General features: G+C 38.8%; 1 protein-coding gene across 1 annotated transcript in view; it reads left to right on the top strand.

Annotated features, from left to right (window-relative positions):
* The window catches only part of COG3 (component of oligomeric golgi complex 3), a 70,430-nt gene that overhangs the window by 39,581 nt on the left and 10,574 nt on the right, over window positions 1–20,275 (top strand). Inside the window, exons 14-20 of the mRNA XM_004457857.4 lie at window positions 2,983–3,088; window positions 5,592–5,716; window positions 8,701–8,790; window positions 12,200–12,320; window positions 14,820–14,908; window positions 15,015–15,149; window positions 19,506–19,581. Coding sequence (XP_004457914.1) covers window positions 2,983–3,088; window positions 5,592–5,716; window positions 8,701–8,790; window positions 12,200–12,320; window positions 14,820–14,908; window positions 15,015–15,149; window positions 19,506–19,581 — 742 coding nt within the window. The remainder of the gene's footprint in view (window positions 1–2,982; window positions 3,089–5,591; window positions 5,717–8,700; window positions 8,791–12,199; window positions 12,321–14,819; window positions 14,909–15,014; window positions 15,150–19,505; window positions 19,582–20,275) is intronic.

A 20,275-nucleotide genomic window follows, 5' to 3' on the forward strand; every position in this document is an offset into this window, starting at 1 on the left:
AGAGTTGCCATATTCTCTTTGTCCAGTTTCTTCCCCTGTTAACCTCTTAGGTTAGTGTGGCATAATGAGTGAATATTGATAGGAGGTTATTAACGAAAGTCAGATTTTCCTACTTTTGACCTATTGTACTTTTCTGTACCAGGATCCCATCAAGAGGCACTGTCTAATGTAATTTTAATATATTACATTTATTTATTTATTTAATTCCCCCCCCCTCCCCTGGTTGTCTGTTCTTGGTGTCTATTTGCTGCGTCTTGTTTCTTTGTCTGCTTTTGTTTCTTTGTCCGCTTCTGTTGTCGTCAGCGGCACGGGAAGTGTGGGCGGCGCCATTCCTGGGCAGGCTGCTCTTTCTTTTCACGCTGGGTGGCTTTCCTCACGAGCGCACTCCTTGCGCGTGGGGCTCCCCCACGCGGGGGACACCCTTGCGTGGCACGGCACTCCTTGCGCGCATCAGCACTGCGCATGGCCAGCTCCACACGGGTCAAGGAGGCCCGGGGTTTGAACCGCGGACCTCCCATATGGTAGACGGACGCCCTAACCACTGGGCCAAAGTCCGTTTCCCTATATTACATTTAGATATCATGTCTCCTTAGCCTCCTTTTGACTCACAGTTTCTTAGAATTTCCTTGTTTTTGATGACCTTGACAGTTTTGAGGAGCACTGATCAAGGATTTTGCAGGATGCCCCTTTACTGCAATTTATTTGATTTTTTTCTCTTGATTAGACTTGGGGTTGTGGATTTTTGGAAGAAAATGTACCCTTCTCATGACATCATAGCAATGGAACACACTATTAATATGACTTATCACTGGTAATATTAACCTTGATCGGCTCTCTGACATGGGGTTGTGAGGGTTTTTCTGCTGTAAAGTTACTCTTTCCCCCCTTTCCAATTTTACTCTTTGGAAGAAAGTTACTTTGCATAGGCTACACTTAAGGATGGAGGGATTGTGGGGTTTCTACATAAATTATTTAGAATTTTTCTGCATAAGAAATTTGCTCTTCTCCCCCATTTATTTATTCAGTCATTTCTATCAGTATGGACTTTGGGTTTTTATACTTTAGGTTATAGCCCAGTGCTACTTTATTTATTTAATAGGATACTCATATTGTTCCAGTTTGGCCATTGGAGCTCTTTCAGTTGGCTCCTGTGTTCTTTGACCTATCTCACATCATTGTAGGTTTCTTCATTTTTTTTTTTAAAGCTCTTCCTTACATCTGGCATTGCAAATCTCCTGGCTCATCTTGTATATTTCTAGTCTCAGTCCCAGAATCAGCCTTTAAAAAGCCCTGGTTACTTGTATTAGATGTGGTATTAGAAAACATGGTCTGGTTGCTGGGAATGCTTAGTGCTGCTGGAGTGCCATTGCTTCTAAGCCCTCTCAGCTGAAAGAACAGAGAAATTTGTGTGTGCTTACATCCATTTCTGTTGCTCCATGTCCTTGCTAGCATTTGAACTTAACCTGATTTACTTTAGTACCCACATTGATAAATGTATATAACAGGTATGCAAGTTTGTTTTAACGTTCGTATGTTTGAAATTGTTCGGCTTGTTTAGTTTAATGTCCCTACTTCTTGGGTAAGAATGTTCTCCTAAACTTTCATCCTTTCCTCTGACTTCTGTTTGAAATTGTTATATTTTGGGTAGTTATATTGCTTTTTACTGTTTATAATCTATACAGTTAACCTTACAGGGATCAGATGTTATGGTAGATACGGCATGTAGTGTTTTGGAGTTGTTTGGTTTTGTCTAGCTTTTATTATTCTGCAGGCTCACAGTAGGGATTGTCTTTCTGTGTCTGGGTATTAGTAACTCTGGGGAGCCTATGGAGCATCCATTTGCAGGGGTCGCCTTGAACCTGAAGGCCACAAAATGGATGGAATAGGGACAAGCCTGTTTCTCAGTCCAAATTGGGAAATTTTGCTCTTTTTCCCCTCTTCTCTCCTCCTGAGCCTTCATTATGAATATTAGTTTTTATATTATGTATATAGATAGAATGCCTGTTTTAATAGTTTTGTCCAGTAGAATGTTAGTGATAAAGTTTATTGTTAAACATCCCCACCCCCTGCCCAGTATAATTTAGCAATATATTTTGTATATTTACTCAGTCGTAATGTGACCCAGTATCCTTGATCCTGTATTGTGTAGACTCTTTGGTTTAAAGTTACCACTTGCAGGTACTGGCTTTGTTTGTCCTCTGGTGAAGGCTTCGAGTGTAAGGGTAATCAGGCTGTGATGTCTGCATGTCATTTAGGGATTGGCTGTACATTCTGGATTCTGCATGCAGCATGAGAGGACTGGTCTGGGTGTCTCCGCACCAGTGCTGAAAGCATTTTTTTTCAGTAATAGCTAGGAAACTGTTAGATCCTCATTTCCTGTACCTCCTGTACTTCAACCTCTATAACCAATGTAAGTTTGTGGAATATTCATTACTAACTTAGCATTTAGTGACCTGTGTATACTGGATCATGTTCTTTAGACAGCGGGAAAGGTTTCCATACTTACTTACAGTGTTAATGACCATAAATTAATTTTTAAAAATCTGTTTCAAAAGCAGAGTACTATAGCTATTATCATATAAAGAAAAATCCTGTTACTTGGATTGACCAGTTAACTAAAGACATTTCTGATATTCAGTTTCTGATTTCTGCTTTCAGTCTTAAATTTGAATATGTTAGTTTATAAACTTAAAGTCAAAAAGTATGCTTCTTGTATGAGCCTTGTGTTTGCCACTTCAGCAGGTACATTGTATTGGTTCTGAAGTGAAGTGAAAAGGTTGTGTATGGGTTATGAGAATAGAGACACCCCATACTAATTTAATGTTTCATTTCCATGTGTTGTTAGTTTTGGCATAGTTCTCTTAATTAGACCATCTAATTTATTAATTAGTACTTTTTTTGACTTTGTAGAATGAACATGTTCATATTGCCAAGCTTTGTTGAAAACTATGCTTTAATGATCCTTCTGGTTTCTCTATGCAGCAAATTGCACAAAGTTTAAAAGATGAACAGAAGAAGGTACCCTCAGAAGCCTCATTTTCAGATATTCAGTTAGATGATGCAGAGTCCAACAATCTAAAAAAATCTGGTATGTTACATTTTCTTGTAATTCCAACATTTATTCATTCATTTAATAAACCTTTATTTAGGACTGTGTCCCAGGCATGTAAAACAGTTGGTGCCTTTGAGGAGCCAACGGGGAGATTGACAAACCACAGATGTAGTTCAGTAGTTCAGTGGTAAGTGACATACCAGAGGGATACACTCTTAGACCGCGGCAGAGGGGCGTCAGTTATGAAGGGAGGTCGGCTTCATAACTGAGAAGTGTGAGAGGTGTAGCTTCTGACACCTGCGGTCTTTACAAAGATGAGAATGACCTAGGTGAATTAAGATTAAGATAAATAGGATGGTGTGTAGGAAGACATGTAGGATAGAAGGTCTTGGCCGCTTTGAGGTCAAGTGGTTTGGCATGTTTGGACACAGGTTGTATGTAGGGAAGGAGCAGGTAAGGCAGTCCAGGTTGATAGGTCTCATGTGCCGATCTGAGGCCTTTGAGTTTTCAACCAGTATCATGTATCAGTAGAGCTGCATGATTGGATTTGTGTTTTGTAAACATATTGAATGGCTGGGCCTGGGGCAGAGTATTGCTGAGAGAAATGTATGGGATAGCTTGAATCCAGAACGTGTTATACAAGGAGAGTAACCCTGGGAGGTCATGAGTTAACTAGATAATAAGCTTGATAAGAAGTTGGATGACCACTCCCAACCCCCTTAGCTGTAAGGGCAACACCCCAGCTTAGCTCCCCATGAGAATGGTGGTTTCTTCCCTCTCAATGGGGGGTGGAAATTTCATAACGTTCTCTGGGTTTTTAAGGACCCAACTGTCCCAGGATTCTCAGGGCTTAGGGCATCTAGTATTCTGAATCAGCTATAAACAGGTGGTACTCCCAAATCCAGACTGCCAAGCAAGATGGGTGTTCCCATCTGACAGAGCCATTTTATCACACTTGTTGTAGGAAGGGGGAGATTCTTATAGAACTATAAAGTGAAAGCACTAATCTTTAACATTTCCCCTCTTTTTTCCTTATAAATGTACTGCATAACCTCCAGGCCTTCTTTAAAGGATATGGAGAGCTATCTGTTTGGGAAAAAAAAAAAAAATTAAGTTTTGCTTATTGTTCTGTGCCTTTTTTTTTGTTTGTTTGTTACCAGTATATCATGGATATACTTCAGTTTTTATTATTGGAAAAATTTCAAATGTACAGAAAGTAGAAAAATATGATTCCACGAATAATGAACACCCATACTCACCACCTGGATTCCAGGCTTGACATTTGATCACATTATATATGCATATTTTGCTAATCTTTTTTTTTTTTCTCCCCTTTTCCCATCCCCCATTGTCTGCTCTCTGTGTCCATTTGCTGTGTGGTCTTCTGTGTCCACTTGCATTCTTGTCAGCGGCACCATGAATCTCTGTCTCTTTGTTGGGTCATCTTGCCGTGTCAGCTCTCCGTGTGTGTGGCAGCACTCCTGGACAGGCTGTGCTTGTTTTGCACGAGGCCGCTCTCCTTATGGGGCACACTCCTTGCACATGGGGCTTTATGTGGGGGATACCCCTGCATGGCATGGCACTCCTTGAGTGCATCGGCACTGCGTGTGGGCCAGCTCACCACATGGGTCAGGAGGCCCTGGGTTTGAACCCTGGACCTCCCATGTGGTAGGTGGATGCTCTACCTTTTGAGCCAAATCTGCTTCCCTTGCTTATCATTTTGATGTAAATAATAGATCATTAATACTTGGTGTTTGGCTTTGAGTTTATCTGTCAAAAAAATGGTATCTCTTAATAACTTTAAAGCATTCTCACGCTAACAAAATTAATAAAATTTCCTAACACTAACACCCAGTCCATATTTAAATTCCCTTCTAGTCCCCAAAAGTGTCTGTTATATAAACTCTACTTTTATGGCCCATTTGAAATCTGGCCTTGGATGCCAAAGTGATGGTGTTTCCCTTACAAGGTTTCTGTCTGCACCCTGTACCTGGTCTTTCTCACATGTCCTGGAGCCTGCACTTTATGATCTGCTGAGGGGAAGCCAGCTTTTGATCACTTGGAAATTGGATATAGCTCAGAACATGAAGGCAGGCAATCAGCTTTGATTCATTTCCTGTTTAAAATTGCTTTATTTCCTTGTCACTTCCCCCCACCCCAACTCCACTGGCTCCTGCGTGCTTCCATGTGACTGCTTATAGATCTGCCCCTGTTTTAGTGGCTGCATGGTCTTCTACAGTATGAGTTCATTCATCCACAAAGATTTGTTGATCACAGTTGGGGAAAAGCAGTTTGGGTTGAATGTATATATGAGGCCAGAATGTATATATGTATCTATTCATCTGTGCTCTCACTTATTGTGTCAGATCTCCCCTGTCATTGATTGAGATTTTTTTATGGCATTCTTGGTTAAAGGTAAGACTAGAGCAAAATTGATGCCTGTCAACTATTGCTAGCTAACAAGAGCAGTTTAAGTTGTCATGCAGACTATTTTAAGACATCCACAAGTGTGAAATGTATTTTTTCATTTGGATTTTAGGTTCAGTGGAATCCCTCAATCCTAGACCACAGACTACAATTTCTCCAGCAGATCTTCATGGAATGTGGTATCCTACAGTTCGCAGAACTCTTGTCTGCCTCTCCAAATTATACAGATGCATAGATGTATGTGTGTAAATTCTTGTGTCTTTACTTAAATTACTTGATCTTTAACTTGAAATGTTTTTCTTGCCACAGTATTTTATTTTGTATTCTTACAATCATATAACTTTTGGTATAGAGGTGACTTTAAGGTTAATCTAATTTAGGGATTCTTACCCTGAGCCTTCTGCTGATCCTTAGAATTCACAAATGGGCTTCAAGAAGTCTCTGAACATCTTGAAATTATGGATAAAATTTGGGTCTATGTTTGTGTCTGTGTCTTTGAGGAGGATTGTAGCTTTCATCAGTTCTCAAAGGAGTCCATTTTCTCAAATACATTTAAAACTACTGGTTAAGTCAGCTATCTTTGTTTATTGATAGAGAAAAAGAGTTACAGAAAGGTTAAGTGGTATGTGCAGTGTCACATAGGTATAATAAACAGTCAGTGTGAAATCCAACTACTTTAATTAAGTTTTGCACTCAATTTCAATCAGCATCCTTAACAAGTAATCTTAAGACTCTTTCAAACCAATGAAATAACTAAGTTTAGTTATTTGTTAAAAGTAGAAGTACCTTTTTTTAATTTTTTTGCACCAACTTAGGCTGTGTATTGATTTCAGTTAACAGTGATTTCAAGCACCACTCTGGTTTAATGATATGATTATCATGCCTGCAAGATCAAATATGCCTATATTTATTTATTATATTCACTACATATTTTATATAGTAGTATGCTGCTGAACTAGTAGTTTATAATATTCAGTGGTTTTATTTTTCTTTTTTGTCTTTGATTAATATACAATACTTAAAAAATAGACAATATCTTCACTTTGTCCACACCTTTAATCTATATCCAAATATTTCCAGAATAACAAATTTTTTATACATTTAGCTTAAGGAACAAGGAGATCAGCATGTGTTGTTGCTTCGCTAATGTCAACAACAGGGTATTTCGCCTGATTTGTTTCATTATCTCAACTCTGTTGACTACCATGCACTTCAGGCCTTAATTACAGAGGTGAAACACACACTTCACAGATGATAAGGAAGAGTCATTGGAGTCTTGCCAGCAACGTTGTGTCAGTGAGATGGTCTGCACAGTGATTTGGTCTGATTGAGGAACATTACACTGTAATTATGGTGTCCTTTGAGGCATCATTTTTTTAATCTCTTAATTTGATTGTTACAACCCCACCTGCATATAAAAAAAGACATGATTAAATGCAACAGTCAATTGCTTCTTAAGAATATGGTCCAGAACGGGTATTGACACTGTCCCTCCCACTGTGGAGCTAGTTGGCACCTAACAGTCCCGAGGCTGAACACAGTGCAGTCGTGTCACTGGATCTCTACTCTGTATCTTTTGCAAACTGCTTGGTGGCTGGGGTTGGTGCTTGGAGATTTTGAAATTCAGCCAGGAGTGAGTGCCCATTGCCCAGTTGTGGGACTCTTAGGGGTGAGGCCCAAATACCTGTACAGAGTTAGTGTATCATCCTTTCTGCTCAGCTGTGGAAATCTCTTCCAGAGAGGGCTTTGGATATGTGTCACTTCTTTTTCCCAGACTCCCCAGTAGTTGTATTGAATGATGGTATGAGACTGGGATTCAGAAAGTTCCTATGGTGGACCCAGGATCCCAAGGGAAACATGCTGGCGGCTTGTTCCACCTAGAACCTGTAGTCGTCACAGACCCTAGTGAAGCCCCCTAGCGAGCCTAACCAATTTTATTTTAGGCACTGACTGGATAAGCCGAAGACGGTCTTTCTTCCTGTTTTTATTTTCTGCCTTAAGCCTGCCTATACTTGTTTCGCCTAGCTCACAGCTACATCTTATCTCCCTCTCCTCAATACTCAAAGGTGAGGAAAGCCAAACCCAGAGAAAGATGCATCAAAGGTGGGCAGGGGGAGGAAAGGGTCTTGGTCTAAGCTGCCCAAGTTACCCTTCCTAAAGCAGGGTCAGTGTCTCAGCAGGAGGCAGCCTTAATCTCTTCTTACTGTTGTCACCTCATGGGAAACAAAGGAGAGAGAAGTAATTAAAAATAACATCAAGTAAGAGGCCACAGCCAGGGTCTTGCTCAGACCCCTCCATTGCAGTTCTCTCTCGGATGGAATGGAGCAGGAGGAACACAAGGACTCTGCCAGAAGACTGTTCCCAGACCGATAAGCCACACCTGGGAAAATAGAGAAATGGCAGAACTAAATGGAAAATCATACTTTACATATCCTTTCATAACCTGATTTTTCCCCTTAATTTGTATTTTATCAGGATTTTGCTACTTCCTTCAGCATTCTTTGATTTCATCTTTAGGAATTGTACAGTACTCATAATTTTGATTTGCTTGTATTTTGTTAATCCTCCATCACTGAATATTTAATTTTATTTCTAGCTTTTACTGTTTTAAATAATACTGTGATGAAGAGGCCATATGCATGAGTCTTGAATAACATCCTGTTAATTACTTGAAATAAATTTTTAGAAATGAATTTACCAAGGCATTGCTTTAAAGTTGGTTCTAGAGATTAAACACAGTCCTGTGACATGAGGTCATATTGGCATGAGGTCTTAGTGAGGTCAGAACCATATCCACCTTGTTTCCCACATTTGTCTGCTACGGTGCCTGGCATAAGATGGCGCTCATGTACAGGTGGTGAAGCGTCACGTAATTGTTTGAAGAAATGAATGCAAAATACAAAACTATTTGCTGGTCTAGAAAAGTTGCACGGGATTAGAAAACTCCAGGGAATAACATAATCTAACAGATGAGGACAAGCAAACATTCAATTTCTTTGTTTTCCCAGCCTTTTAAAAAACATCAATTTTATTGATACATATTAATAAAGCATACAGTTCCTCAAAGGTGTACATTGGTATTTACTCTAATCACATAGTTGTGTATTCATCACTTCAGTCATTATTAGAGCATTTTCATTATTTCAATATTAATAATGAACAAACTAGAGAATTTTTGTTTTGTCGTGCTTTAGGCTGATGTTTCTCTTTTACTCCACCAGAGGGCAGTGTTCCAAGGATTATCTCAGGAAGCATTGTCCGCCTGCATTCAGTCTTTACTGGGAGCATCAGAGTCTATCAGCAAAAACAAGGTTTGATGAAGTGTTAGGTGAAATCTCATTACCTCTAATAATATTGTGTAATATAGCATGTTATCTGTAGACACAGAAGCTTCCAGCCATTTTGGTAGTAGAATTAAATATATTTAATTTTGAGGCCCTTTGAGAGAAGCTGGTATTTCATTATAGTGCTAAATAAAGACTGTGCTATTTATGGGACTTAGGTTATACATTCTATAGGATAAAGGCTTCTTTTTGTAGTATTGGCAACTGCGGAAGTGGTAGGCTGTTGTTTTCCTGAAAGAGCATTTTCAAAGGAAAGTAGCAATTTGTAGTTATCCCTACAAAGATGTTTAAACAGCGTCAGTGGCCTCATGTGGAAGAAACCTGCCAGTCAGTTTTGAGGCCTGGTAGTTGTGGCTCTTGGGTTGTGTGACTAGAAGTAGTTGCCATGACTCTTCCTTTGCAGCTTACGGTTTTTTGTTTATAAAGATTTATTTTTATTTATTTCTCTCCCCTTTCCCCCACCCCCTTTATCTGTTCTCTGTGTCCATTTGCCGTGTGTTCTTCTGTGTCCACTTGCATTCTTTTCAGCGGCACTGGGAATCTATGTCTCTTTTTGCTGTGTCATCTTGCTATGTCAGCTCTCTGTGTGTGTGGCGCCATTCCTGGGCTGGTTGCGCTTATTTTGCACGAGGCGGCTCTGCTTACAGGGCACACTCCTTGCTCGTGGGGCTCCTCTATGCGGGGAACACCCCTGCATGGCACTGTACTCCTTGAGTGCATCAGCACTGCACATGGGCCAGCTCAGCACACGGGTCAGGAGGCCCTGGGTTTGAACCCTGGACCTCCTATGTGGTTGGCGGATGCTCTATCAGTTGAGCCACATCTGCTTCCCTTCCATTTTTACTGAGAATGGATTTGGGGTTGAAAGCTACTGGCATGTGCTTCCCCTATGGCCTCTCAGTTGTTTTGTTTTTTTCAGGAAGTAAACAATGGTTGAAAGTGCTGCTTTGCTTAACTCTCCACTAAAAGTACCCTTTGCCCACAGAGAGAGAGCTGAGGGATTGTTTACGGCCAAAAATCATTGCTGTTTGGAGTGTTCAAACCTTGAGAACTTTTCTGGATGCAAATTTACAAACTTGATTTCTAACTTCAGGTGGTAGATGAATTTTTTTTTAAACCTCCGCACAAAATGATTTGGGATCTTGTTGCTAGAGAAGATCTACTTTTATGATTGCTGCATCCTCCTGTTCATGGAATGGAGAATGAAATGAAATTTTGATATGGGAACTAGAAGAGGATGAAAAGTTAAGTTATAGGCAGGCAGATATAAGTCTTGTAAAACAAGTATTTCCATGGCTGAGCTAAGTAACTTAACAGCTGTCATATTTTAAAAAAATAGGTGAAATCAGGAAACATCTAATATTAGGGAAATGGTTAAGTAGTGAGGACACATTCCATTCAGTGGAATATTATACTATTAAATTTCTAAAAATGAAACTTTATACTATTAAATTTCTAAAAATGAAACAAATATATTAAGGCAAAAAAAAAAGTCACACAGGCCATAAATCAAATCTACACTATGACTTTATATAATGAAAAAATGTATTGACCAAAATATTTGACAATGAAAACTTTTAGGGGACTATGGATGCTTTTTCCCCAGTTCCCTACTCTTTATTTTCCAGATTTTCTATAATGAGCATGTATTCCCTACATGATCAGGAGGGGGAAAATGACCTAATTAAAAAAAAAATTCATATGATTCTGTCTTCTTGTATCACTGTTCTCTTTTTTAAGGAAGGAATGAGGAGCCTTTAGATTACTCAGTCTTTTGTCTTCCTTAAATAGGGCATCCTCTTTTAAATCTGTCTCCTATGAATTATAAGGGGTTTAAATATATATATGAGGAAGCCCTCAAACTGGTAAGCATTACTTTTTTGTTTTCATGACAGTTTATGTAATGTTTCCTTTCAGCTTTTTAAAAGTGATCCTTGAGGGAACAGATGTGGCTCAAGCAGTTGAGTGCCTGCTTCCCACATGGCAGATCCCAGGTTTGGTTCGTGGTGCTTCCTAAAAAACAAAAAAAAAACAAACAACAAGCAAGCAAACAAATGAGGAAACCAGAGAAGCCGATGTGGCTTAGTGGTTAAGTGCTGGAGCTGGCTTCCCACTTACAAGATCCCGGGTTCAATTCCCAGCCCCAGTACCTTAAAAAAAAAAAAGTGATCAATGAAAATATCTTAAAGACTTTTCTAGTATTTTTTTTTTAAGACAAGAAATTGTCCTGCTAACAAATGAGCACCAGCCATTTGTGCTAGCCACTGTGCTATTAATTTTTTTCAAACATCAATTTCAGTAAATTAACATATTATTTGTTAGATTATAACCGCTTTAATAAAGCAAGTCAAATCTCTATTATTCATTGTTTATCCACCAGAGTTGTTTATTCTTTTAGAAAGAGAGCAAGTATTTAGAATATGTAGCATTTCCTATTTTTCCACTGTGCTATGTTCCAGTGTGTAAAGTGAGTTTCCATCATATCAGTTATACTTTTTTGGTTGTCTTTATTTAGAAGAGGGAGAAAGAGCCCAGGGAGGAACACTTTGTTTAGAAATCCCTTTAAAATTTATATTGCTGACTGAAGAACAACTGTATTTTTTTCTTAATAAATATAATGTCATGAGAAATACTTTGACTAATAGGAAGAAGGAACAAGCAAAGTGTTGCTCTTCTCGATATACAGAATCTTTCCTGAAATGAGACCTGTGATTGTTCACTGATAGGGACTAGGCCAGAGCTTTGAGAATTAAGCGGGAATCACAAGACTCGTGTGGGTAGGTCCTGAGAGAGGGCAAAAGGAAACGTAGACACCCTCAGGGTGTAGGCAGGCAGGGCTCTGTTTGTGTCAGGACAGTTTAAAATGGTAACCCCAAATCATTTTACATGTAGAGGCTCTTTTGGTACTTGAGAGTAAATATGCGTATTTCTGGTGTTCTGGCTGTTGAAGCCATGGCACTGAAGAAAGTGAGTGGTCAGAATCCTGTTCTTGCTTTGCGCTTTCTTTCCTTCCTGTTTCGTGCTGATGCTAGGTGGCATCACCTCTTCTACGTCTTCACCAAATTGAAGTAGATTTGACTTCTTTTGCTGAATGTGTTGTTTTACTACCTTTTGTTTGACTTAACTTACTTAGCAGAGCAGGTGGCAGGGTTAATAAGAGTGAAGCAAAATATTTCCAGATAATTCCTCACATGGATACAGTGGGGAGAATTCATTGCACAAAAAAGGAGAATTGGTACCTTAGAGTTAGGTGAAGGGCTTAATTCATTCATTAATCTGTCTAGGTAGGTTGATTAATGATTAATGCTCTGTTGTATGTGCTTATATTTTTAGTTGATCTGTGATAATATCCATTTTTTTTGTTTTACAAATTTAGACTCAGATTGATGGACAACTTTTCTTAATTAAGCACCTTTTGATTCTTCGTGAACAAATTGCTCCATTTCACACAGAATTCACCATTAAGGAAATTTCCCTGGACCTCAAGAAAACTAGAGGTATTTCTTTGATCTGGCTGGCACAGTTGGGTGTGTTTGACCTGTCCAGATGTGTCAGTACAGGTTATAGGTTTATTTTATGTTCATCTGCAATTTTATTTTGCATGCTTTGCTTGCTGGGCATCTTGTTCATACTGAGCTGAGCTATGGACATCCTAATTGCCTCTAACCTGATGTATTTACTTTACAAAAGGAACTTTTTCTGAGCATTTCCATTTGTAAATTTTTTTTCCTCTTAGACTGCTTTTAACCAGAACAAATTTTAAAAAATGAGAAGTGTAATAAATACTTAAAATGTCAGCTAATTGGGATGACTTTAAACATTGAGTTGGCAAGTTGGTCAATTCATGAAAGTTCAAGAATCCAGCTGGATAAAATGGGAAGAGTACTTATCTAGGAGTTTGAAAGAGTCAAATTCTGTTCCTGGCCCATCATTTCCTGGCTCTTGTGTGATATTGGATGGGTCTTTTAGTTCTCTACTCCAGCTCCCTGGTTGGTAAAATGAGCTTAATCAACCTGTCCTGATACCCTCACAGGGTTATCAAGATCATTAAGAATGAAAATGTAAAAGTGCTTTGTAAGCCTGAGGCCCTTAAATAATTGTCAGTGGTATTATTACTGAATCAGCTGGTTGTCAGTAATCATCTAGATTTGATCTTTGCATTGGTGGTAGACATGAAGTCATCCTGGGAAAGATGATTCACCCATCCTAACATTTTGTCTATGACTGAATTAAGAGATTTGTTAAAAGATCAAAGGAGTTACTTTTCAAGATGTTGATCTTAAGCAATTAAAGCGATACCATAAATGTTCCCAATTTCCTTCAGTTACTTACAAATTTATCTTAGCTTAATTTTTTCTTAACCGTTTCCAAGAGAGAATTAAGCTCTCAATACCTTCAACCATCCACTTATATAATTAATTAACTTCTCTCATATATTGGGAGAATTGAAAGAAAGTTTTTAGTTCCCTCATTATTGTGCTTATACTGTGAGTGGCCTTGAATTAAGTCAGCTGAGATAAGTTGTATAATGATAAGCCATATTAAAGTAAGTTTACTTTTTTCCTGGTGCTCTCCTTGCCACCACAAAGGGTATTTTTTTGTTTTTTTAATGCCAGAATTTGGGTAGTAATCCTGTGTATTATTCATGTATTTAGTGACTTTTTTTCCCCCAAACACTGGTCTTTGAGGCTATTTTTGTATATATATATATAGAGAGAGAATGTATAATTTATATATGTATGAATCTGTTATGTGCCTTTATTATATATATTAATACATAAATGTATAAAACTTAAAATATAAGTATAATTTAAAAAAAACCTTAGTCTCACCAGAAACTTCCATCTCTTGACCATTCTGGTTGATTGCCTTCTTTCCTTTCAGTATGAGGCATGGGACTATTTCTTTTACCCTGAAGTATACTGCTGCACATAGTCCTGTCCATATTTAAGTGATGGGACAGAGATGGGTTGATTCTTCCCTTCATTTTTTCCTAATTCCTAATTTGTTGCCCTTTGGTTTTAGGGTAGATCCACTGTGAGAAAATGAAATAGCCTTGAGTTTTGGCAAAATTGGTTTAAAGCATGTTTTCCCCCATATGTTATGAAGCCTATGTGAATTGTTCCATTTTTTTGCAGCCAGAATCTCTCAGCTATCTTGTAAAAAAGTCAGTAGACATTGTCATGTACTAAAGCTTTACCCAGACTACTGGATCTGATAGTGGTCCTTTTGCAGTAAGACTGGGGTCAAGGCTCTGAGGACTATTGTTGTATGCTTGCAAAATGAGGACTGGAACCATTCCAAGCTTTGCTTTCTTCAGTCTGGCAAAGCAAAGCAAAGAAATGGTCTTGTCTTACTCTCACTTTTTAATACCTGCTGTCTTTACTTTAAGCCTCTAACCTCTTATGACTAACTGTTTTTTAATCTTATTGCATTTGAACATCAATGAGACCTCAGTCAGTACTTTGGATAGATTCTAGTTAGTCTGGAGGTTAAGGGTTAAATATGTCCTTATGGTGTTTTCTTCCTGGCTGACACATTAGTTTATTCACTCTACTTCAAATGAATAAATTTCTGTGCCAGCAAGGATCTTAACAAAGAAGCTGGGTAAGTATGTGGATATGAATACACACATACACATATACACACATATATTTTAGAAAATCTATTTAATGCCTTAAAAATAAAGTAGTGAAAAATTTTAAGGTGTTAATAATTAAAAAAGAAAAATGACAGTTTTTCTTTTCTCCGTAAGTAAATAATTGAGATTAATAGTCATTTTGCAATTCTGTCTTACAGAAAAATACATGAGTGGGGTCTGTAGCTGTCATGGGTACCCATCTCAACCTTATCCTTTTATGTAGGAAAGTTGGTGATTATGAAACTTGTTTTGTATCGTGGTGGTAGGGAACTAGGGTATGTTATACCCTGAAACAGGAGATAGGCTTTTTCTTGCAACTGTACCTATTGACTGGATGAGTAATTTTGTTTCGCAGATGCAGCATTTAAAATCCTGAACCCTATGACCGTTCCGAGATTTTTTAGGCTGAATAGCAACAATGCCTTGATAGAGTTCTTGTTGGAGGTAAGGAGGAGTCTGTTTCATTGATGGTGGGAGATAAATGACATTCATGTTGTGTGTCGTAATTTTTAGGCACATATAAACAGGAGGAAATTGTCTTCTTTTCAAGGGCACTCCTGAGATAAGAGAACATTATCTCGACTCTAAAAAAGATGTAGACCGTCATCTGAAGTCAGCCTGTGAGCAGTTTATTCAGCAGCAGACCAAGCTGTTTGGAGAGCAGCTGGAGGAGTTCATGACAAAGGTATAGACGTTGTTATGTGTTTGTTAAAGTAATTTCGAGTTCTTCCTGGGTTTCTTTTTAAATTCCCCTCTTTTGAGGATGCTGGCAGGAAGAGATAGTAAGCCCAAGTCTTAATGATTCTGTCTAGGCAATCTCTGCGCTTCCTGTTGTGAAAGCTTTTTGGTTTGAGGCCTTTAATAGGTTTGTAGAGTTTTTACATTTAAGAGTGTGTGCAAATTTTGCAGAGCTGATCACAGCTGACCCCTGTAAGCTGTGCTCTTTACCACATTGCGGTTTTCTGCCTGTGGTGGAGGCCCTCCTTCTTCCCACGTTGCCCTGGTGTGGCAGTGACCCCAGTCCTGCCTAGCATGGCTCCCTGTGACTGGAGATGGGTGATTTACTGCCCTCTTGGTTTCACATGGGTTTGCCTTTTTTTTTTTTTAAAACAGTAATTCGATTTTTATTGCATAAACAGTATTTGCAAGAGAGCTTGTATAACCCAAAACCCTTGAATTTTATTAACTCTTCACTTTATAACAAAATATTAATAAAGAATATTTCTTCATGCAAATTGTGGTAGTATATACATTTAATAAGCATTCTGGAAATCAAGACATGTATGTTATTTACATGTTAACCACATTTCCTATGAATAAAAATGTTTTCTAAGAAAAAATAATGAGAAATCACAAGTTGTGGTTTCTGGCCTGCCATAGACCTAACTTCTCAGCAAATACATCTGTGTAGATACATGCGTTTGTTAACTTGAAAAATAGGCGTTGCATTATGTGAGGCATTAAATGCTGCTGCCTCTATAAATAGCTCCTATTTTGACTTAGTTTGGTACCATGATAAACTGATCAGAAACAAAGGTGACCCTGATGACACTGTTGCTTGTCTGGGGTCCACAGTCAGTCCAATTAGCCTTCAGAGATGCTAGCAGGGCCCAGCCAGAGAGGCCGGCAAGGCTGTGGCTGCCACGCTCTGGACTCTGAGCTCTTCCTCACTGCCTGCTCCTCCCTCTGTCTCTGGAGAAATTTTGTCTTTGGCCGTGGTTGAACCGATAATTGAAGGACTGAGCGTAGACATTTGGAGGGCATGACGAACTTGACCAATTGTGCTCAGGTGACAAGATAAGGCCCCCTGCCACAAGGAGGGGACTCCTTTCCCCCTCCAACATGGCTGAGCAGACCTGGCAGGCAGTGTTTCTGGGCCAGCCTGCCTGAGGACTGCACACTCCTCATGTTAATACTGTCACAGCAGAACATGGAATTAGACAGCAGGTTCCATGGATTCTAAACACCATGTCTACCACAGTCCTAGAGGAACAGCAGTTGGGTGAAGCTCTTTCATATGTAACCGGAGCAGAGGAACATTTTGTTAGGTGTTTCCTTCATGCTCACTTCTCCCAACACAACACTGAGGCCAAACACAAAAGACAGGGGCCGCGTATCTCTAGGTTCATACCTGAGGTCAAAGGCATGAGGGAGAAAAGACAGTTTTTCTGAGTGTGAAATTACTGAGGGAGTGGGGGTGATGCAGCATCCTGGCCATGGGTGCGGCATTGCTGCGGTTGGCCTTGTACCCCCTTCCATTTTGCATGGCTGGTTGAGAAGTGGACATTTTATATCTTTACATTGTTAATCGCCAGATACGTGGATTTATACCAATTGGTCTCTCTCTCTGTCTCCTAGTTAAATTCCATCAACTGGCTAATGCCAGCAATGAGAAAATCAGAACATGGCTATTTTGAATCTCCTGATTTTCTCCCCAGTGGGCTTGTTAAAACCATACTCACGTATTTAGCCATATTCAATTTTTTTTTCAAGCAATTTGCTCAGGTATTGCAAGTTTATTCTTAATATTCCCTCTGAAGTGTTACTTTCTCAGCAACACTATACATTTAAACTGTTTCTTGATACAGTGCTTGTAATAAGAATTTGACCTATAAATTTAATTTCTGCCCTCAAGGAGTTATAACCTAATAGGAAATCAAGATAGAAAAATAGGTAGACACTAAGACATATATAGCAATGTAAATATTTATATACATTATCCAAATAATTGCAGTAATGCATTGTGAGAAAATGTGTCTGTGTTCATCCTGTAGGGTTTTAAAAAGATTGGGCTAATTGGGGAAAACTTGAAGAAAATTCTCATCAAGGTTTGAATGGGGATAAATAAAGGATCTTTTACTAAATACTGACAAACATAAAAGCTTGTATGTGTTTTTTTAAAAAAAAATTTATTCCCCCCCTTCCCCCATTGTCTGCTCTCTCTGTCCATTCGCTGTGTGTTCTTCTGTGTCTGCTTGTATTCTCATTGGGCAGCTCCAGGAACCGATCTTGGGACCTTCCAGAGTGGGAGAGAGGCTATCGTTCTTTTGCGTCACTTCAGCTTTTCCTGATCTGCTACATCTCTTATTATCTCTCCTCTGTGTCTCTTTTTGTTCCGTCATCTTGTTGTGCCAGCTCTCTGTGTGGGGCAGCACTCCTGTGCAGCTCACCACACGGGCCAGCTTGCCTTCACCAGGAGGCCCTGGGCATTGAACCTTGGACTTCCTATATTGGTAGATGGGAGCCTAATTGCTTGAGGCACATCTGCTTCCCTGTTTGTGCTTTTTGTGTGTGTGTGTGTTTTTTTTTTAAGATTTATTTTTTATTTATCTCTCTCTCTCCTTCCCCCTGCCCATTGTCTTCTGTCTGTGTCCATTTGCTATGTTTTCTTCTGTGTCTACTTGCATTCTTGTCAGCAGCACCGGGAATCTCTGTCTCTTTTTGTTGCATCATCTTGCTGCATCAACTCTCTGTGTGCATGACGCCACTCCTGGGCAGGCTTCACTTTTCTCGTGCAAGGCGGCTCTCCTTGCAGGGTGCACTCCTTGCATGTGGGGTTCCCCTACATGGGGGATACTCCTGTGTGGCACAGCACTCCTTGTGCACATCAGCATTGCATGTGGGCCAGCTCATCACATGGGTCAGGAGGCCCTGGGTTTGAACCTTGGACCTCCCATGTGGTAGGCGGATGCTCATCTGCTTCCTGTATGTGTTTTTAATATTAAAAAATTGTAAATTGAAACTAAATATATCTACCATTATGAAACAGGATAAATTCTGAAACAATCAACGGAATAGTGGGCACCCATTACTATTAAAATATGACTTTAGGACATAGAAAAACATCCACAATATAGAGCAAGTGGGGCAATAAGTTTACAAAACAGTATGTTCCCATTTTTTGTAAATGCATATATACACTTTATATATTTGCAGTGGAAACTATTTGGGATAATATATACTGAAGTATGAACAGTAGTTTTATCATTGTCTAATTAATCTAGAATCCTATGTATGATTCCCTTTTGGAAGCTGAATTTCACAGTAAGAAATAAAGACATGGAGAGGAATTGACTGACAGGAGGAAAAGGATGATTTCTTATAGAACTGTCCAGGAGTAGAAACTTGTGGAATAGCAATGCTGGCGAGCTCCAGGTTGACGTGGTGTGTTTGGGCTGGGCTCATCCTCTGTCTGAAGTATTTGTATCACCTCAGTGTGAGAAGTCAAAAGAGTTAATGCCCAAGGTTTTCTCATGAGACTTTCATCGAGGGGCATGACTTGGACTGTTGGCATTCAAGAATCTAGTTTTTAGAAATGTGTTTTTTGCTCTTTCTCCCCTTACTTCCACCATAATTTTCTCTCTTAAAAACTGCATTGCCCAAGTAGCTAAATGTGCTTTTGTTGGATTTGTTCCTCTGTAATCAGATGCTGAGGAACAATAAGTGAGAGGAATAGCTGTGATGTTTGGAACCACTAGGAGATGGGTGTCCAAACCTGGACCCGTACTTCTGCTTGGCGAAGTGCCCCTTTTGATGTTATTCCAAAGTCATGCTTGTTTTAATGACATTCTCTCTGTTTATGATATAATAAGAAAAAGCTTCCTCTAGGTATGTAAAGTAGATATTGTTCTGCCAGGGTGACATTTTTCTAGTAGCATATAATAATTTAATATCAGTATAATAGTCCACATAAGGAGAAACCCATTTTGTGCTGACATTTTTCTAGGCTTTATTTTTAGCTTTTTACCCTGAAATGTTTCAGACAGAATGCCTCAGAACATTTATACGGTTTTTTATCAGGGAATATATGGTAATATATATATGCATTTGCAAAGTTCTCTAAGAAATCACAAAATAAAATTTGCTTAAAAAATTTTTATTAGCTGTAAAAAATTGAGATACCTTTTTTGTTTTAGGTTTATACATTTTATTTTCATTGTTTTAATGGGTTCGAATGTTGTTGTATGTCCCTTGAGAACTGTACCTGTTTAATTTGTTTTTGGTGAAATGGACACTTTCTTCTTTTTGTCTTCTCTACCAGGTTTCAGCATTAAAAACAATGGCCAGTCAGGGAGGTCCCAAGTATACCCTCTCACAGCAGCCTTGGGCACAACCAGGTATCCAGATTTTACTATTTTGAATTTCTTTCTTAGGATGTTGGGCTATATAATTTGCATTTATATAGTCCTTGCTCTGAAAGTTTGGAGTTGATTTCCTATTCACTCTGGGGTATGATGGTCTGGATTAATGCAAGATTCAGTTTGAAGCTGAAATGTCTTAATTGGCCATTGCTACTTTGCATTTCAATAAGCATTCCAAGGAAAGAAGAATAAAATCAATTTACCTAGTGAAAAATAAAACGTGGCTTAGATGGAAAAACTTTGAATCTGCTCGTTCCTGTATATTTGCTTCCATTTTGTAAGAGCTTTGATGAAAATATTCGATGTATTCAATAGGATGAAAGTATGGAGAGAGTGATATTGTTTTCAAGTATTATCTGAAGAAATGTTGGGCCATTATTTTGTTCCACATTTTAGGCAAGTTTGAAGTTTGTTAATGTTTTAGAATGTGTGAAAATAATTGTAAAACTGACTGCATTTGGGAGTTGACAGACAACATTGTTGTCTGGCTGAGACAGATATGCTTGAGATGTTCCCAATCTTACTCTTTCCTAAATGCAAATCTTTTTGTGCTGGAGGTTTTTTTTTTTTAAATGGTGTGTGTCTTTAGCATTAGATGATAGACATTTAAGATCATGACTGGGTTACTTCTGGTATATTTTGTGGCATTGCAAGTGGCATTAAACCAGAA

This window comes from Dasypus novemcinctus, chromosome 15 (genome assembly GCF_030445035.2).
Source record: "Dasypus novemcinctus isolate mDasNov1 chromosome 15, mDasNov1.1.hap2, whole genome shotgun sequence".
NCBI classification, from domain to species: Eukaryota; Metazoa; Chordata; class Mammalia; order Cingulata; family Dasypodidae; genus Dasypus; species Dasypus novemcinctus.